The 16,168-nt window shown below is 46.1% G+C and overlaps 1 protein-coding gene across 1 annotated transcript; it reads left to right on the top strand.

The window, feature by feature from the left end:
• Positions 1 to 15,345, top strand: LOC134185235 (collagen alpha-2(IV) chain-like). The gene is made up of 11 exons (XM_062653014.1): positions 1 to 70; positions 169 to 234; positions 311 to 349; positions 415 to 456; positions 517 to 558; positions 9,169 to 9,244; positions 10,078 to 12,362; positions 12,672 to 12,696; positions 12,787 to 13,416; positions 13,651 to 14,208; positions 14,299 to 15,345. The coding sequence occupies exons 1-11, from the start codon at positions 23 to 25 to the stop codon at positions 15,114 to 15,116; spliced, it is 4,629 nt and encodes a 1,542-aa protein (XP_062508998.1). The 5' UTR covers positions 1 to 22; the 3' UTR covers positions 15,117 to 15,345.
• Positions 15,346 to 16,168: the final 823 nt, after the last annotated feature.

The following is a 16,168-nucleotide window of genomic DNA, read 5'->3' as shown; positions in this document are numbered from 1 at the left end:
TCCGTCCGTCGACTGTCGTGAGATGAGGCTGCTGTGGAGGCTCTCTATAGCAGCCATCTTCCTATCAGGGGTAAGATGAGAACGATTATGTGGATACGTAGTTCGATACCGATGTGTCAAGGCGCGAGCGCGCTCGAGTTGACTTTGATCCGTTTTGTACCGTTGCAGCTCTGCCTTGGTATCTGCGGCGCGGAGGAGCTTTCTCAATGTGCGATCACGCGTATGGTGGAAGCGGTAAGAAATGGCTGGTCCGACATGCAGCTCCTCTAATTCATAATTCATGACACTCGTATGTTGTGTTTCTGTGCAGTGCACATCGGAAGTGGATCAGATTCAGAAGAACTTTAACGTACGTCTGCACGATTTCGGGTCTAGAAATTGGCTTGGGATCACTTTGCTTTTGTGTATACGCAGAAACTCTGGCAAGCCTTTCAAGACCACAAGGTGTCAGTCCAGGTCAGTCACGCAAGCGGAACACTCTAATGGCTGCATATGCAGTAGTTTGGTGATTTTTAGGCTGAGGTCGACACATGCAAGGAAGCGAACACGCAGTTGCAGGTCGGTATGCTCTGTTGCATGAAGTTGTGCTTCTAACCACCAACTTCATTAACTGGTAGCGTTGTTTACTGTACGTATCCCCGCTGGTGGCCACTGCATGCTAATTTTACTTACGGTATATACCTTTAGGCTTGGGTTTTGGTTTCTTTAGTTATAGAAGCTTGGACAGCGCTAGCTGTTGTTAATTGATATCACGTAGTGGATGGATCTGGATCATTGCGTAATACATCCATGCCAAGTTACTACACGAGAGGCTTCCTATTGAATAAATGGACTATTGCAGTTACTCTCCAGGCAGGGGGTATGGATGACATCACATCTTGACCTTGGAAATTACTGTCCATGCACATACTCCCCCCTCCCCTCAGAATATAACGCCTAAGCGCAGACCTCCCCTCCCTCTCAGAACGTACAGCTTAGGTGCAGGCAGACTCTTTCTCTCCTCAGAAAGTTTTTACTTCCAATGCCCTAAATGCCGTGTGCGCTTGCAATCCGGTATCCAAGGCTACAAATAGTAATAACTGATCACGGAGGTTGCCCTAAAATTGCAGGGCTTGTTGCTCTAATCTGCTAGCTGTGTTATGGTCTCTCCTGATCAATAAATGTGATCATTGAGAGGTGATCTACGTATAACTGTATGTGGAATAGTATCAGTGACCATGCAGGTGCAGGATAGAGAGGTAAGTGGAACATGAGACGTCAGTTTGTTATGACAATAGTTATTATTAATCACTGTTAACGTGTACATATCAAAGAATGAGTGCTTAGAGACTGGTACAGTTCTACAGCTAACTTTAAGTAATTAATTAATTGATCATAGAATTAGAGGCTAGTTTAAAATTCCAGTTTCCTGCTACATTTTACTAAATTGGAAACTTTTGCAATCAACTTCACTGTGATTTTCCATTGTTTATGGCTGGCTATACGTCCATGTAGTACACTTGCTGTGGCTTGTGATCATAAGTCACAGCAATCGCATCTTCTTTCTCTTGATAGTCTTGGACAATTGCTTGATACCAGCCACTTTCCCAATTGGAGTCTTTTGCGTCAACATCACTCCAGTACACACGAATTTTTGCTCCTACTCTTGTGGACCGTTCATGGAGATCTTCTTCTGCAGCACTCCAACTTGGATAAGGGTGGTCAGCTGGAGCTGGTGTGTGTTGTACTATTTTCAGTTGTTTTGATTTTTGTGGTGTCTTGTTTTTGTCAGTGGGACATTCCCTTCTAATACTCAAGTTGCTGCGGAACCTGCTAAATAATTTGGGTAGGTTTTCTAGTTTGTCAAGAAACACATCAACTGTGCTCTGTCGAAATTGTCCACTTTTTGGTATTCCTCGGTGGTTTGGGGAAGGCATTAGGGCTACGCTGCCGATGGAATGATGATAGGTTTCGCAGAAAGTCACTCATCTCATCCACTATTAGCCCTTCTGCCTAGCCTCGTACCAGACCCTCTCGCGCCGTCGTGCCCGGTTCCCGTACAACACGAAAACGCCGGAGAGGGTCTGGGATCATACCGCCTACTTTCTTCACCTAGTGTCACCCCACGTCATCTAAGTGTCACCCCACGTGACCAACGTCAATACTTTCATGCTATTAGTTCATTATGCTGTAACAATACACCCTTTTATCAAAGCAAATTGGGCATTATGCTATCTGTGATATCCCATAATTGCATACATTTATTGTTTGTTTTTCGTTCGTCTATGCCACTTGGAAACTGATTCATTCACAGAGCGATCTCCTGAGTTCGATTCACGTTATCTGAAGCTGTAAGGTCCAATGTGATTTGATCACCAGTAGCCTGGAGTATATGCATGCACTAAGCGCTGCTCTATGACTGTGCTAGGCTACAAGAACAATATGAGTCGGGAAGCTCATCAGATACAAGAGTCATCAAAGGATATTACATCACCGACCTCTGACCATCTACTACGAATTACACAATTAGAAGCTGAGCTCAAACGTGAAAAGAAGCGCACACAAGACTTGGAGGCTGAACTGCAACAATCAATTATTCAGAGTCAATCTATCCAGTGGCATCAAGTAGGTACAGAAATTAACGCAGAGCTGAATGCGCTACAGAGAGCTGGAGGAATCATGTCGACAGGTCAAGTTGATGCAGCAGATGCATGTTCACTGACTGCAGACTTTAGTTTACATAATCTACACAGCCAATTACTTACACACGCTCCCAAAATTACATCACTGCTTTCCTCGATAGGCCAAGCTGACACCACTACCGGACCAAAAGATATCTACAGCTTGGCAGCAGTCTGCTTACTAGCGAAGAAGACAAGTGACAAGGTCAAAGGTTTTCAGCTTCTAGTTAGTCTGATGTTGGTTGCCAGGGCAACTAGTAAACAAGTCGTTACTACTCTTAACCATATGGGTGTCTGCTTGTCATATAGTCAAACTTTTAGGTATGTGGAAAACGCTGCAAAGGCAATAGAGCACAACAGAGAGCTTCAACATGGAGACTGGATCGTTGCCTATGACAACATAAATATTGAGAAACGTGTCACCCATGAGAGACATGCGAGACATACAGAGGCATGGAACTTCACGAGCCGTTTTTTGGCTGTCAAAGTAGCCAGACTTCCCCCACCTAATTACAATACAACAGAATTGCCACAATGCACTCGAGGAGATTTAGCTGTAGAAGACATTCTACCGAATGATAATGACGACAAGACATTTCACGAATCTGCTCAGACAAGAGTTCAAAAGGTACTCATACACAGGTTCAAATGCTGCAATCACCTTAAAGCAAGACATCAATATGACAACCATGACCACCCAACAACAAAATCTATTATCCACCCTATTGCAGTGATAGACATAGACGAAAGTTACACTGACAATAATGTTACTATTCTTGAAGAATTTCAAAAAATGCTAGTGATAGATGACACTGTTCAACAATGTGTTGTCGGTGACCAAGCGACTTGCAGGGCAATTCGTGCAGCTCGGCGTAGAAGGGTAGCAGATATTCCTTCAGCACGCCTCCTATGAGCGAAAGAGAATCCTGGTGATTTCCACTTCGCATGGGAGTGCCTAAAAGTCATCTTCCTCATATTTTGGGAGTCACATGATTTTCCTGGCTCATTGGCTCATCTCAGCAAACTGATCAACCGAAGTGGAGTCACCGCTGCTGCAAAAAAATTTCAACAATCCGATGAGTTCCTCACACATGCATTAGAAGCACATCTGATTGCATCCCTCATCACCTTTCTCAACATATCTGCTACCTCAGATTTAATTGTACAAGATGCAACCATTATAACGAACTCATGGCTAAACGAAACAGCAGAGAGATTCGCCAATGAAGTGCTAGTTATAGGAACAGATGAAGATGACCATGATGCAGACAACCTGTATAATTTCCATCGTTCTTTTCTGCGCATGGCCCTCCTTTATGAAGATTTGAGGGAAGCCGTCAAGTACGAAGATGGCCCAAGAGCTATCCAACATTGGTGAATGTGGTTACTGTACTTCCTCGCAACAAAGAGAAGCAACTACAGCAATGAAGCAGCAAATCTCTTAGCCAATCTGAAGGCTGACTTTTCCAAGAGGCTTGCGTACGTAGTAACTCACAACAGAGCTGTTAATTCTCTGGACATACCTGGTCATGGGAAAGCAATAGACATGGCAGTAGAACACCACAATCTTGTCATCAAAACAGCTTTACGATCTTCTGGTGGCAGTATCACCCTCCATCATTTAAGAGTAATAAGCTTAGCATCTCAGCTATTACATGATGCTGCACTGTTATGCGATCAGGAAGTTCATGCCCCTCATGTAGGTACAAGGCATACAGGTACAAGTGCTGAAAAATACATCCAAATGATGATATCCAATCTATTGGCCAGTCAAGTCACTTGTCGGATTCCCAAAAGAAAGTTGCCATCTAACAGACATTTCACAACACCAGAGAAAAAGGATATGGCGTTGTCTTATCCAAGCAATGGATTGCAAAGTTCCTAAGTAAGACAGACCTGAGAATTGAGGACAATCAGTCCACTGAAGACCATGAAGAAATTGATTCTCTTGATGACATACAGCTATGACAGAAATAGACACATGTACATAATATCGTAACTACTTGTATTGAGAAACATAGCCTAAAGTGAGTTACTAGTGATTTGTAATCTCTCCTAAAACATGTCTACAAGCTGAAGTGCTCCTTGTACCATCACTACTAATATTGGCTATAGTGCAAGGAATGTGAAACTCAATTAACTTAAAAACTGCTAAACTGAAGTCCCTTACAACTCCTAGTGACATTTTCTGATCAAATCTTATTACATTTTTTACTAGTTTATCAATCACTAACATGGATAAGACCCCATCTAGTCCTCTCATTCTGTATCTTGTGCCACCTGCCGTCCTTCTAAGTTCAAGTAGTGCTTTCCTCAAAGCAGCTCTCTGACCAGCAACAACACGACGTGATCTCAACGGTGCAGATGTGCATCGAATAGGAGGAAGTGGTCAGGTGCAATCCACCTCTGGCTGAAAAATATGAGGTCGCTCATCAGATGCATTGCAAAAGGAACAACACAAATCACTATCAGGTAATGGCTCATCTGACTGCAAAATCTTGTAAACAAGAACTCTTCTCAAACAGACCTTATTTGAGGCAAGAGTCACAATTTCGTTGTTGCACACTGACAGTCTACGGTCCTGAGAGTGTGCCACAAACCGAACAAGGCACAACCTTAGTGGATCTCTCCCTCCACGTCCAGCAAGTTGCACAAGCTCAGATCCACTGCCTGGCAAACCGAATAGAATAACTTCACTGATGTCATCAATGTCCACACCAAGGTCAAACGCACTAGTAGCTACCATGACTCGCTGCTTGCCACACTTGAATTCTCCATAGTGTTGAGATTGCCCCTCAAGTGTCATTGTGGCATGGTATTGTCCTACTGTATCCCTGGTTATACTACTGCAGCTGTACACAAGATGAATATATACTTTATAAAAACATCCTTTGATCTGCAAAATATAAGTGTTTTGGAATATTTTTAGAATGCTTTACAGAGGACAACATAGAAGCTAACAAGTGGAAGACTGACGAAATAGAGGTGGATGAATCCAAAGAAAATATAAGTTTGGACGATTTAGAGATCCAGATACTAGAACATAGTCAGGCATATTCAGATGTTGGGTTACAGAAGTAATAAGGAAAAGTGGAGCTGTTGCTGAGAGAGCCATGATTGGGACAGTAGGCAGACAAGAACGAATAAAACTTAGTTCCTTGTAAGAAGGTCTAAATGTAGACCCCCACTCTTCAATCAGATGTACTTCATCAATAGCAATGAAAGAGATTGCTGTCTTCAATTGCCTAGACAATGCGTTTCGCCAAAAACTTGATGTGATCGCTTCTGGAGACGTATAAACTAGACAAACCACTGTTACCCACCATTGCCTGACCAAAAGATTGTCCAATACTACTCACTTAGTTTGTACTTGCTGGAAGAAATGTCTTTCAACAGTTTCTCGTCTGACAAGGACTCAATTCGTGTGACAAACACTCCCTTTTTTACCAGTTTGGCGACCTTGAATCATGAGGAGGCTAATAACTAAAGGAAATTGGCTGCTTCAAGCAACTACACCTACCTGATCATGCATCAATGGTATCAGCGGGCTTATGATCACACACACACTCCGTTCAAGACAAGGGCAGGCAGTAGGTAGCACAAAGATTTGCCGCCCGAAGTCTTTAGTCGAACAAACACATCCTTGTTCGAAAGAATAGTCTTGGAGGCCTCAAGCTGACCTTCACGAAAACTATGGTGTCCAAATACGTCGGAAAGAACAGATTTCAGACCGAGTTCAAAATTCGAGCTTTCAGAAGTCATTCCGCGCTTTGTGAAGAGTCTGCGCACAGCTGTGCGGATCAAGTACCCTATACTATGTCTGAGACCTACCACTCTGGTACTAGTAAAAAGATTCTACCATTCCGTAACGGCCTATCCAAAGGGTACCCACCTCCCAGCTTACAGTGTCTTCTACGCCTTCTGAAAACATTCTGCAGGTTTTTCAACGTAAGAGATATATTGGCGATCGCAGGAGAAACGCGTCCACGTCCAAGAGACTTTCTGTGTGACACATGAGAATAGCACTTACACTAATCGTGTTAGTAGCCCGAGGCTTTGTGACATACGAGCTAAGATGATCATCTAATAGCATAAACGGTAGGCGGTATGATCCCAGACCCTCTCCGGCGTTTTCGTGTTATACAGGAACTGGGCACGACGGCGCGAGAGGGTCTGGTACGAGGCTACTTCTGTCATTGTCACCAGGTCTTCTATTCCTTCCATTTCTCGGTAAAATGCTACGTCAAATCTTTCATTCTGGATAGCTGCTACTCGCAGAACCATTTCGTCTTTTGACTCCAAGCAGTAGAATTCATGATGGTGTAGTATGTCACGAAGTTCACTGACAGACAGTTTGGCCAATGCCCTTGTTCCAACAGGTGCAGTATCGAGTTTACCATCATACAAGCTAGGTCTAGATGGCGTACACTGACCAGCATGTTTTGCTATTGCTTTTACCAGCTCATTTTTTGATCCACTGACTTCTAATCCTTTGTCCTTGCACATTTTGATGAGATCTACCTTGCTGTTTCTACGATACAGTGCATGTCTGGACCACGTTAGTCTCTCTCTATCTTTTTCTAGAGCAAGTGCTGTTTTTTCTTCTACTTTCTGATAAAAAAGTTTGACTTCAGGTGTTGGAACCCATGCAAGGATTGCGATGTCTTCATTGAGGTCTGATGGAGGGTTCGGGAACACTTTGCAACAAAGCTCTAGTACTTTCGTTGGCAAAAATGGTCCTTCACAATTGTCCCAAGGTCCTGTTGGCAGCCTTTTTCGTTTTTCATAGGGCAAGTAATGCAGCTCATCTCCTGTCTCAAACCACCTGACATAATCAGGAACAGGTTGGCGTTCAATCAAATCTTCTGTTTTGCCTTCCCAGTCTGAACCGTAGTTATATACTGCGATTGTATATTTGACTTTGTAAACAGTCAGGCAATGTCTTCTATTTGTATCACGTTTACGTTCGATCATACCACCACAGACAGCTTTGTAGTCATCATAGTAGGTACTAGCAAAGTCTGCATTCAATTCCCAAATTGCACAGAGGTGCTCTAATAGCTTGGTTCGTTTCATCCCATATGCCATTGAATCAACTTCTACCTTACGAGTGTCTGACAATGACAAGAAACGCTTTAACTGCACTTCATCATCAAACACGAAATCACCTTCTTTGATAGATGGAAATGCATGAAGTGGTTGTTTATTGTATATAACACCGGAATTGAGACATCTTTCTATATCCTTCGCCATGGCCAGCATGTTTTCCTTATGCTCCGGAGATCCTGTCTTAGCATGGCCATGGACTTGATGAGAATTAAACGGTCCATGCTTTGACAATGCTTCATTTTCAACAGCATGAACTCTTTCAACAAAATTTCGTTTAGAATGGTATTCAGTGAATGATTTTTGAACCACCTTGTCCAAGTTGAACATACGACAAAATCTGACTAGGAGCATTTGCACCAAAATGCTTGCTGGGGCAACTGACGGGCCATAGTCGGTAATGAACACAAAGCAGCGTTTCAGTTTGCCTGTTGCTGGATTTCTGAAATAGCTGTCTAAAACAGGTTGGCACATCAAAAAGAACAAAATTATTCAGTGAAGAAAGTGCTGTGTCTGGTTCAAAAAAGCTGAGGCTTAAGAGGGTTACAGCCTGTCCTGTTCTCTTAATATACAATGGAGTTCCCGTAAGACCTGCAAGTGCTATATAGTCATCATCAGAAACAAGGTGTTGTCTAGGCACAACAACTTTAAACCAGAGAAAATGCGTGCATGCGTATGTCAGGGATACCACTGTAGACGTGTAGCTTTGTTGCAGTGGCAGGTGAGAGCGAAATCAGTTGACTACTAAGACGATTTAACTCTGTCCGTAGTTCTATTTTGATCCCATGCACATAGTACGTAAACTATTTGATCAGTAGGTTAATATAAGGCATGATGACAACAGTGGAGTTGCAAAGAAGCTCAAGAAGCGATGCTCTAGATAATAATTATTGATTTAGCTCGCTGGTATTTATTTCATTGAGTTGCACGTAGCGATCTTACAGAATCCTACAGAATCCGACGGCGTTGGGAGAGATTTCAAGGAAGGTGATTGGTCCAACGTAGAAATCTAGATTAGAAAATACCCTATTGACTAAATAATTGTTTGTATTGGGTTGAATTCAAAGATGTGAAAATGCACAGTTTTGCATTTTAATGGAAAGCTAGTATTTCACTAGCACCTAAGGTTGTTGTATCATTTGTATGATAGGGTCTGTCAAAGTATAGAACACCTGACGTGCATTCAATGCTATAAAGTTTGAAAGGGTGCACGGCTTAGTGTTTACTAGTCACTCACTAAACCACAGTCAACATTTTAGTTACGCGATTCGCTAAAGCTATTGCAAAGTGTAGGTGCCAGGAAATGTCAGTAGCGGATCTAGAGGGGTACCGCGGACCTGGGATCGAAGGGTTCGTAGAGTTTTCAGGATTTTTTCATGTATATAATTATCTTTTTATGTAGGAACAAGTTACTGCATTGGAAAGAGAAGTTGGCCAGCTTCGTGTCAACATTTCCAATTTACCACCCGGCATGAAAGGTAAGATACTATATATGGGTTGTACAGTATACGTAAGAAATCACTGCATGAAAGTCGTTTCCAGAGTATGTCACCTATTTTGTAATTTGCATCAGCCAACTGTTGTCTAAGTCATAGTCCTTATTTGCATAATTTCTTTAGCTAGAGTACAACAATAAATGTTGATAATAGGGTTATTAATATTAGATCTTGTATTGGTACCAAATTATGTACATAGATATTTGTACACCCTGGCAAGCACGTTTTACCAACATACTTCTACTGTTCTTGTTTGTTTGTTTCTATGATTGTTTCAAAATTCGCTTGAGATTAGAGTCAGACCAACTACATTTCTCATTTTGAAAGAAACAAGCCATAAATTCTTCTTGAGGGCGCTTGTATATACTAGAAATGCAAAGATTTGCTGTGAACAGGACCTGAGTTTCCGCTTTGCGTCTCTCCGATTTTAATCAGAGTTTATGGTGAGGAGCGGCTAACTCTGCGGCTGAAGTCAGGGTTCTTTTTCTGCTGTTAGTTTACAGCAAAGGCGACTGGAATTTTTCAGTGTTTACTTGCACTTGATATTAATGCATTAACTGTGAATAACGTCATCTCTTATACTTTATACGTGAATGATTTTTTCGTCTATTTCTGCCCATTTCGTTATTTCTTTGCCTTTATATCCCTGTGATCATCTCTTGTGTGTTCCTGTACGTCGTCTTGTTTGCGTATTTCTTTGTTCATTGATCAGTCTGTCATTCAGTCTGTCGGAATCATCAATGAAGAGTAAAGTAGTAATTGTATGCTGTGACATTTTAAATTACCGACGACTTTTAAGTGTCTTTAATAAACAGGAGAAAAAGGCGCAATTGGAGACAAGGGAGACATTGGAACTCCAGGTACGGATGGACAGAAGGGCGACATTGGAGCACCAGGTACAGATGGGACGAATGGAACTCCAGGTACAGATGGACAGAAAGGAGACACTGGATCACCAGGTACAGATGGAACCCACGGGACTCCAGGTACAGATGGAGAGAAAGGCGACAAGGGAGACACTGGATCACCAGGTGCAAATGGATCCGACGGAACTCCAGGTACAGATGGAGAGAAAGGCGACAAGGGAGACACTGGAATACCAGGTACAAATGGATCCGACGGAACTCCAGGTACAGATGGAGAGAAAGGCGACAAGGGAGACACTGGAATACCAGGTACAAATGGATTCGACGGAACTCCAGGTACAGATGGAGAGAAAGGCGACAAGGGAGACACTGGAACACCAGGTACAAATGGATCCGACGGAACTCCAGGTACAGATGGAGAGAAAGGCGACAAGGGAGACACGGGAACACCAGGTGCAAATGGATCCGACGGAACTCCGGGTGCAGATGGAGAGAAAGGCGACAAGGGAGACACTGGAACACCAGGTACAAATGGATCCGACGGAACTCCGGGTGCAGATGGAGAGAAAGGCGACAAGGGAGACACTGGAACACCAGGTACAAATGGATCCGACGGAACTCCGGGTGCAGATGGAGAGAAAGGCGACAAGGGAGACACTGGAACACCAGGTGCAAATGGATCCGACGGAACTCCAGGTACAGATGGAGAGAAAGGCGACAAGGGAGACACTGGAACACCAGGTACAAATGGATCCGACGGAACTCCAGGTACAGATGGAGAGAAAGGCGACAAGGGAGACACGGGAACACCAGGTGCAAATGGATCCGACGGAACTCCAGGTGCAGATGGAGAGAAAGGCGACAAGGGAGACACTGGAACACCAGGTGCAAATGGATCCGACGGAACTCCGGGTGCAGATGGAGAGAAAGGCGACAAGGGAGACACTGGATCACCAGGTGCAAATGGATCCGACGGAACTCCAGGTGCAGATGGAGAGAAAGGCGACAAGGGAGACACTGGAACACCAGGTACAAATGGATCCGACGGAACTCCAGGTACAGATGGAGAGAAAGGCGACAAGGGAGACACTGGAACACCAGGTGCAAATGGATCGGACGGAACTCCAGGTGCAGATGGAGAGAAAGGCGACAAGGGAGACACTGGATTACCAGGTGCAAATGGATCCGACGGAACTCCAGGTGCAGATGGAGAGAAAGGCGACAAGGGAGACACTGGAACACCAGGCTCAAATGGATCCGACGGAACTCCAGGTGCAGATGGAGAGAAAGGCGACAAGGGAGACACTGGAACACCAGGTACAAATGGATCCGACGGAACTCCGGGTGCAGATGGAGAGAAAGGCGACAAGGGAGACACTGGAACACCAGGCTCAAATGGATCCGACGGAACTCCAGGTACAGATGGAGAGAAAGGCGACAAGGGAGACACTGGAACACCAGGTGCAAATGGATCGGACGGAACTCCAGGTGCAGATGGAGAGAAAGGCGACAAGGGAGACACTGGATTACCAGGTGCAAATGGATCCGACGGAACTCCAGGTGCAGATGGAGAGAAAGGCGACAAGGGAGACACTGGAACACCAGGTACAAATGGATCCGACGGAACTCCGGGTGCAGATGGAGAGAAAGGCGACAAGGGAGACACTGGAACACCAGGTGCAAATGGATCCGACGGGACTCCAGGTACAGATGGAGAGAAAGGCGACAAGGGAGACACTGGAACACCAGGTACAAATGGATCCGACGGAACTCCAGGTACAGATGGAGAGAAAGGCGACAAGGGAGACACGGGAACACCAGGTGCAAATGGATCCGACGGAACTCCAGGTGCAGATGGAGAGAAAGGCGACAAGGGAGACACTGGAACACCAGGTACAAATGGATCCGACGGAACTCCGGGTGCAGATGGAGAGAAAGGCGACAAGGGAGACACTGGAACACCAGGTACAAATGGATCCGACGGAACTCCAGGTACAGATGGAGAGAAAGGCGACAAGGGAGACACGGGAACACCAGGTGCAAATGGATCCGACGGAACTCCGGGTGCAGATGGAGAGAAAGGCGACAAGGGAGACACTGGAACACCAGGCTCAAATGGATCCGACGGAACTCCGGGTGCAGATGGAGAGAAAGGCGACAAGGGAGACACTGGAACACCAGGCTCAAATGGATCGGACGGAACTCCAGGTGCAGATGGAGAGAAAGGCGACAAGGGAGACACTGGAACACCAGGCTCAAATGGATCCGACGGAACTCCAGGTGCAGATGGAGAGAAAGGCGACAAGGGAGACACTGGAACACCAGGCTCAAATGGATCCGACGGAACTCCAGGTGCAGATGGAGAGAAAGGCGACAAGGGAGACACTGGAACACCAGGCTCAAATGGATCCGACGGAACTCCAGGTGCAGATGGAGAGAAAGGCGACAAGGGAGACACTGGAACACCAGGCTCAAATGGATCCGACGGAACTCCAGGTGCAGATGGAGAGAAAGGCGACAAGGGAGACACTGGAACACCAGGTACAAATGGATCCGACGGAACTCCGGGTGCAGATGGAGAGAAAGGCGACAAGGGAGACACTGGAACACCAGGCTCAAATGGATCCGACGGAACTCCAGGTGCAGATGGAGAGAAAGGCGACAAGGGAGACACTGGAACACCAGGCTCAAATGGATCCGACGGAACTCCAGGTGCAGATGGAGAGAAAGGCGACAAGGGAGACACTGGAACACCAGGTACAAATGGATCCGACGGAACTCCGGGTGCAGATGGAGAGAAAGGCGACAAGGGAGACACTGGAACACCAGGTGCAAATGGATCGGACGGAACTCCAGGTACAGATGGAGAGAAAGGCGACAAGGGAGACACTGGAACACCAGGTACAAATGGATCCGACGGAACTCCAGGTACAGATGGAGAGAAAGGCGACAAGGGAGACACGGGAACACCAGGTGCAAATGGATCCGACGGAACTCCGGGTGCAGATGGAGAGAAAGGCGACAAGGGAGACACTGGAACACCAGGCTCAAATGGATCCGACGGAACTCCGGGTGCAGATGGAGAGAAAGGCGACAAGGGAGACACTGGAACACCAGGCTCAAATGGATCGGACGGAACTCCAGGTGCAGATGGAGAGAAAGGCGACAAGGGAGACACTGGAACACCAGGCTCAAATGGATCCGACGGAACTCCAGGTGCAGATGGAGAGAAAGGCGACAAGGGAGACACTGGAACACCAGGCTCAAATGGATCCGACGGAACTCCAGGTGCAGATGGAGAGAAAGGCGACAAGGGAGACACTGGAACACCAGGCTCAAATGGATCCGACGGAACTCCAGGTGCAGATGGAGAGAAAGGCGACAAGGGAGACACTGGAACACCAGGCTCAAATGGATCCGACGGAACTCCAGGTGCAGATGGAGAGAAAGGCGACAAGGGAGACACTGGAACACCAGGTACAAATGGATCCGACGGAACTCCGGGTGCAGATGGAGAGAAAGGCGACAAGGGAGACACTGGAACACCAGGCTCAAATGGATCCGACGGAACTCCAGGTGCAGATGGAGAGAAAGGCGACAAGGGAGACACTGGAACACCAGGCTCAAATGGATCCGACGGAACTCCAGGTGCAGATGGAGAGAAAGGCGACAAGGGAGACACTGGAACACCAGGCTCAAATGGATCCGACGGAACTCCAGGTGCAGATGGAGAGAAAGGCGACAAGGGAGACACTGGAACACCAGGTACAAATGGATCCGACGGAACTCCGGGTGCAGATGGAGAGAAAGGCGACAAGGGAGACACTGGAACACCAGGCTCAAATGGATCCGACGGAACTCCAGGTGCAGATGGAGAGAAAGGCGACAAGGGAGACACTGGAACACCAGGCTCAAATGGATCCGACGGAACTCCAGGTGCAGATGGAGAGAAAGGCGACAAGGGAGACACTGGAACACCAGGTACAAATGGATCCGACGGAACTCCGGGTGCAGATGGAGAGAAAGGCGACAAGGGAGACACTGGAACACCAGGTGCAAATGGATCGGACGGAACTCCAGGTACAGATGGAGAGAAAGGCGACAAGGGAGACACTGGAACACCAGGTACAAATGGATCCGACGGAACTCCAGGTACAGATGGAGAGAAAGGCGACAAGGGAGACACGGGAACACCAGGTGCAAATGGATCCGACGGAACTCCGGGTGCAGATGGAGAGAAAGGCGACAAGGGAGACACTGGAACACCAGGCTCAAATGGATCCGACGGAACTCCGGGTGCAGATGGAGAGAAAGGCGACAAGGGAGACACTGGAACACCAGGCTCAAATGGATCGGACGGAACTCCAGGTGCAGATGGAGAGAAAGGCGACAAGGGAGACACTGGAACACCAGGCTCAAATGGATCCGACGGAACTCCAGGTGCAGATGGAGAGAAAGGCGACAAGGGAGACACTGGAACACCAGGCTCAAATGGATCCGACGGAACTCCAGGTGCAGATGGAGAGAAAGGCGACAAGGGAGACACTGGAACACCAGGCTCAAATGGATCCGACGGAACTCCAGGTGCAGATGGAGAGAAAGGCGACAAGGGAGACACTGGAACACCAGGCTCAAATGGATCCGACGGAACTCCAGGTGCAGATGGAGAGAAAGGCGACAAGGGAGACACTGGAACACCAGGTACAAATGGATCCGACGGAACTCCGGGTGCAGATGGAGAGAAAGGCGACAAGGGAGACACTGGAACACCAGGCTCAAATGGATCCGACGGAACTCCAGGTGCAGATGGAGAGAAAGGCGACAAGGGAGACACTGGAACACCAGGCTCAAATGGATCCGACGGAACTCCAGGTGCAGATGGAGAGAAAGGCGACAAGGGAGACACTGGAACACCAGGCTCAAATGGATCCGACGGAACTCCAGGTGCAGATGGAGAAAAGGGTGAGAAGGGAGATAAGGGAGAATAGTTTTTTCTGCTGTGGAATCTGTTTGACTTGCTCGTTTCTGTATCTTATGTTATCAGATGCGGGTGTTAGTGAGTACGTATAGTATAGCAATATGGCAATTGTCCGTTACTAGTGTAGTTGCTGTCGTACGTTTCATTGAGCATGTTTTGGTCTTTGCGTAGCATTTGCTTTTAGTTGAGAATTACAATTCTGATGTTTCCGTTTTGTCAAGATCAAATTAGAGAATCAAACACCATGCATTCGTCATATAGTTCGCTTTACATTTATGGACATATTACGCGGCAGTGGACGAGTTTCGGTTTGACAGTTCAAGCGTTACTTCAAGCGTACCAGGCCACATTCTACTCATGTTGAAGTGACTGTGTTGTGGTCGTCGTACAGAGAATATGCTTTCTCTTGTCAAACCTTGATCTAGTCCTTGCTCGTGTTGAGAATGTAATACTGTTGTAGTAATGTTCGTTTGATACGCATGTTGTACGATGTCAGCCCAATTACACTTGCTCATACTTGTGGAAGTATATACACAAACATGCGACAGCTTAATGCAGCCCCAGATTGACTGGGTATCAGAGGATAGCTTTACATACGGGATAGCAACTCGTTACAATGATGCCTCTTCAAACGAGAGGACGGATGCATTTAATGCGCTTTGGAGTGTAGTATGAAAAGGCCTTTCGACGGTGATGTGTTTGGCAAGTGCAAAAACAACTGCAGCACATACCTCTGGAAGCACAACGCCAAATTCACTACAAGTCCTTCACCTCAGGTCCCGCCAAGATTACCGGATTGGTAAGCAAAGTTCAAGGCTATATTGTGAATTAATAATTAATTAACTAAGTGTACTGTGTAGCTAATAACATATCCTGTTCTCTGCAGTGGGGTGAGTGGTAAATTTAAATTTATTTATTTATTACAAGTGAGCAGTTATATAACATTGTCTCAGCAAACTCATTTTTCCCTGTAACAGAATTATCTAGTTGTCGGGATGGAGGCATATCAGCTGTACAAGTCGGTGGGGCTTAATTAGTTGTTCAGGAACAAAGTACCCAACC

Source organism: Corticium candelabrum, chromosome 10, assembly GCF_963422355.1.
Source record: "Corticium candelabrum chromosome 10, ooCorCand1.1, whole genome shotgun sequence".
NCBI lineage: Eukaryota > Metazoa > Porifera > Homoscleromorpha > Homosclerophorida > Plakinidae > Corticium > Corticium candelabrum.
The sequence above is the reverse complement of the archived record's forward strand: the minus strand, read 5'-3'. Positions and strand labels throughout refer to the sequence as shown.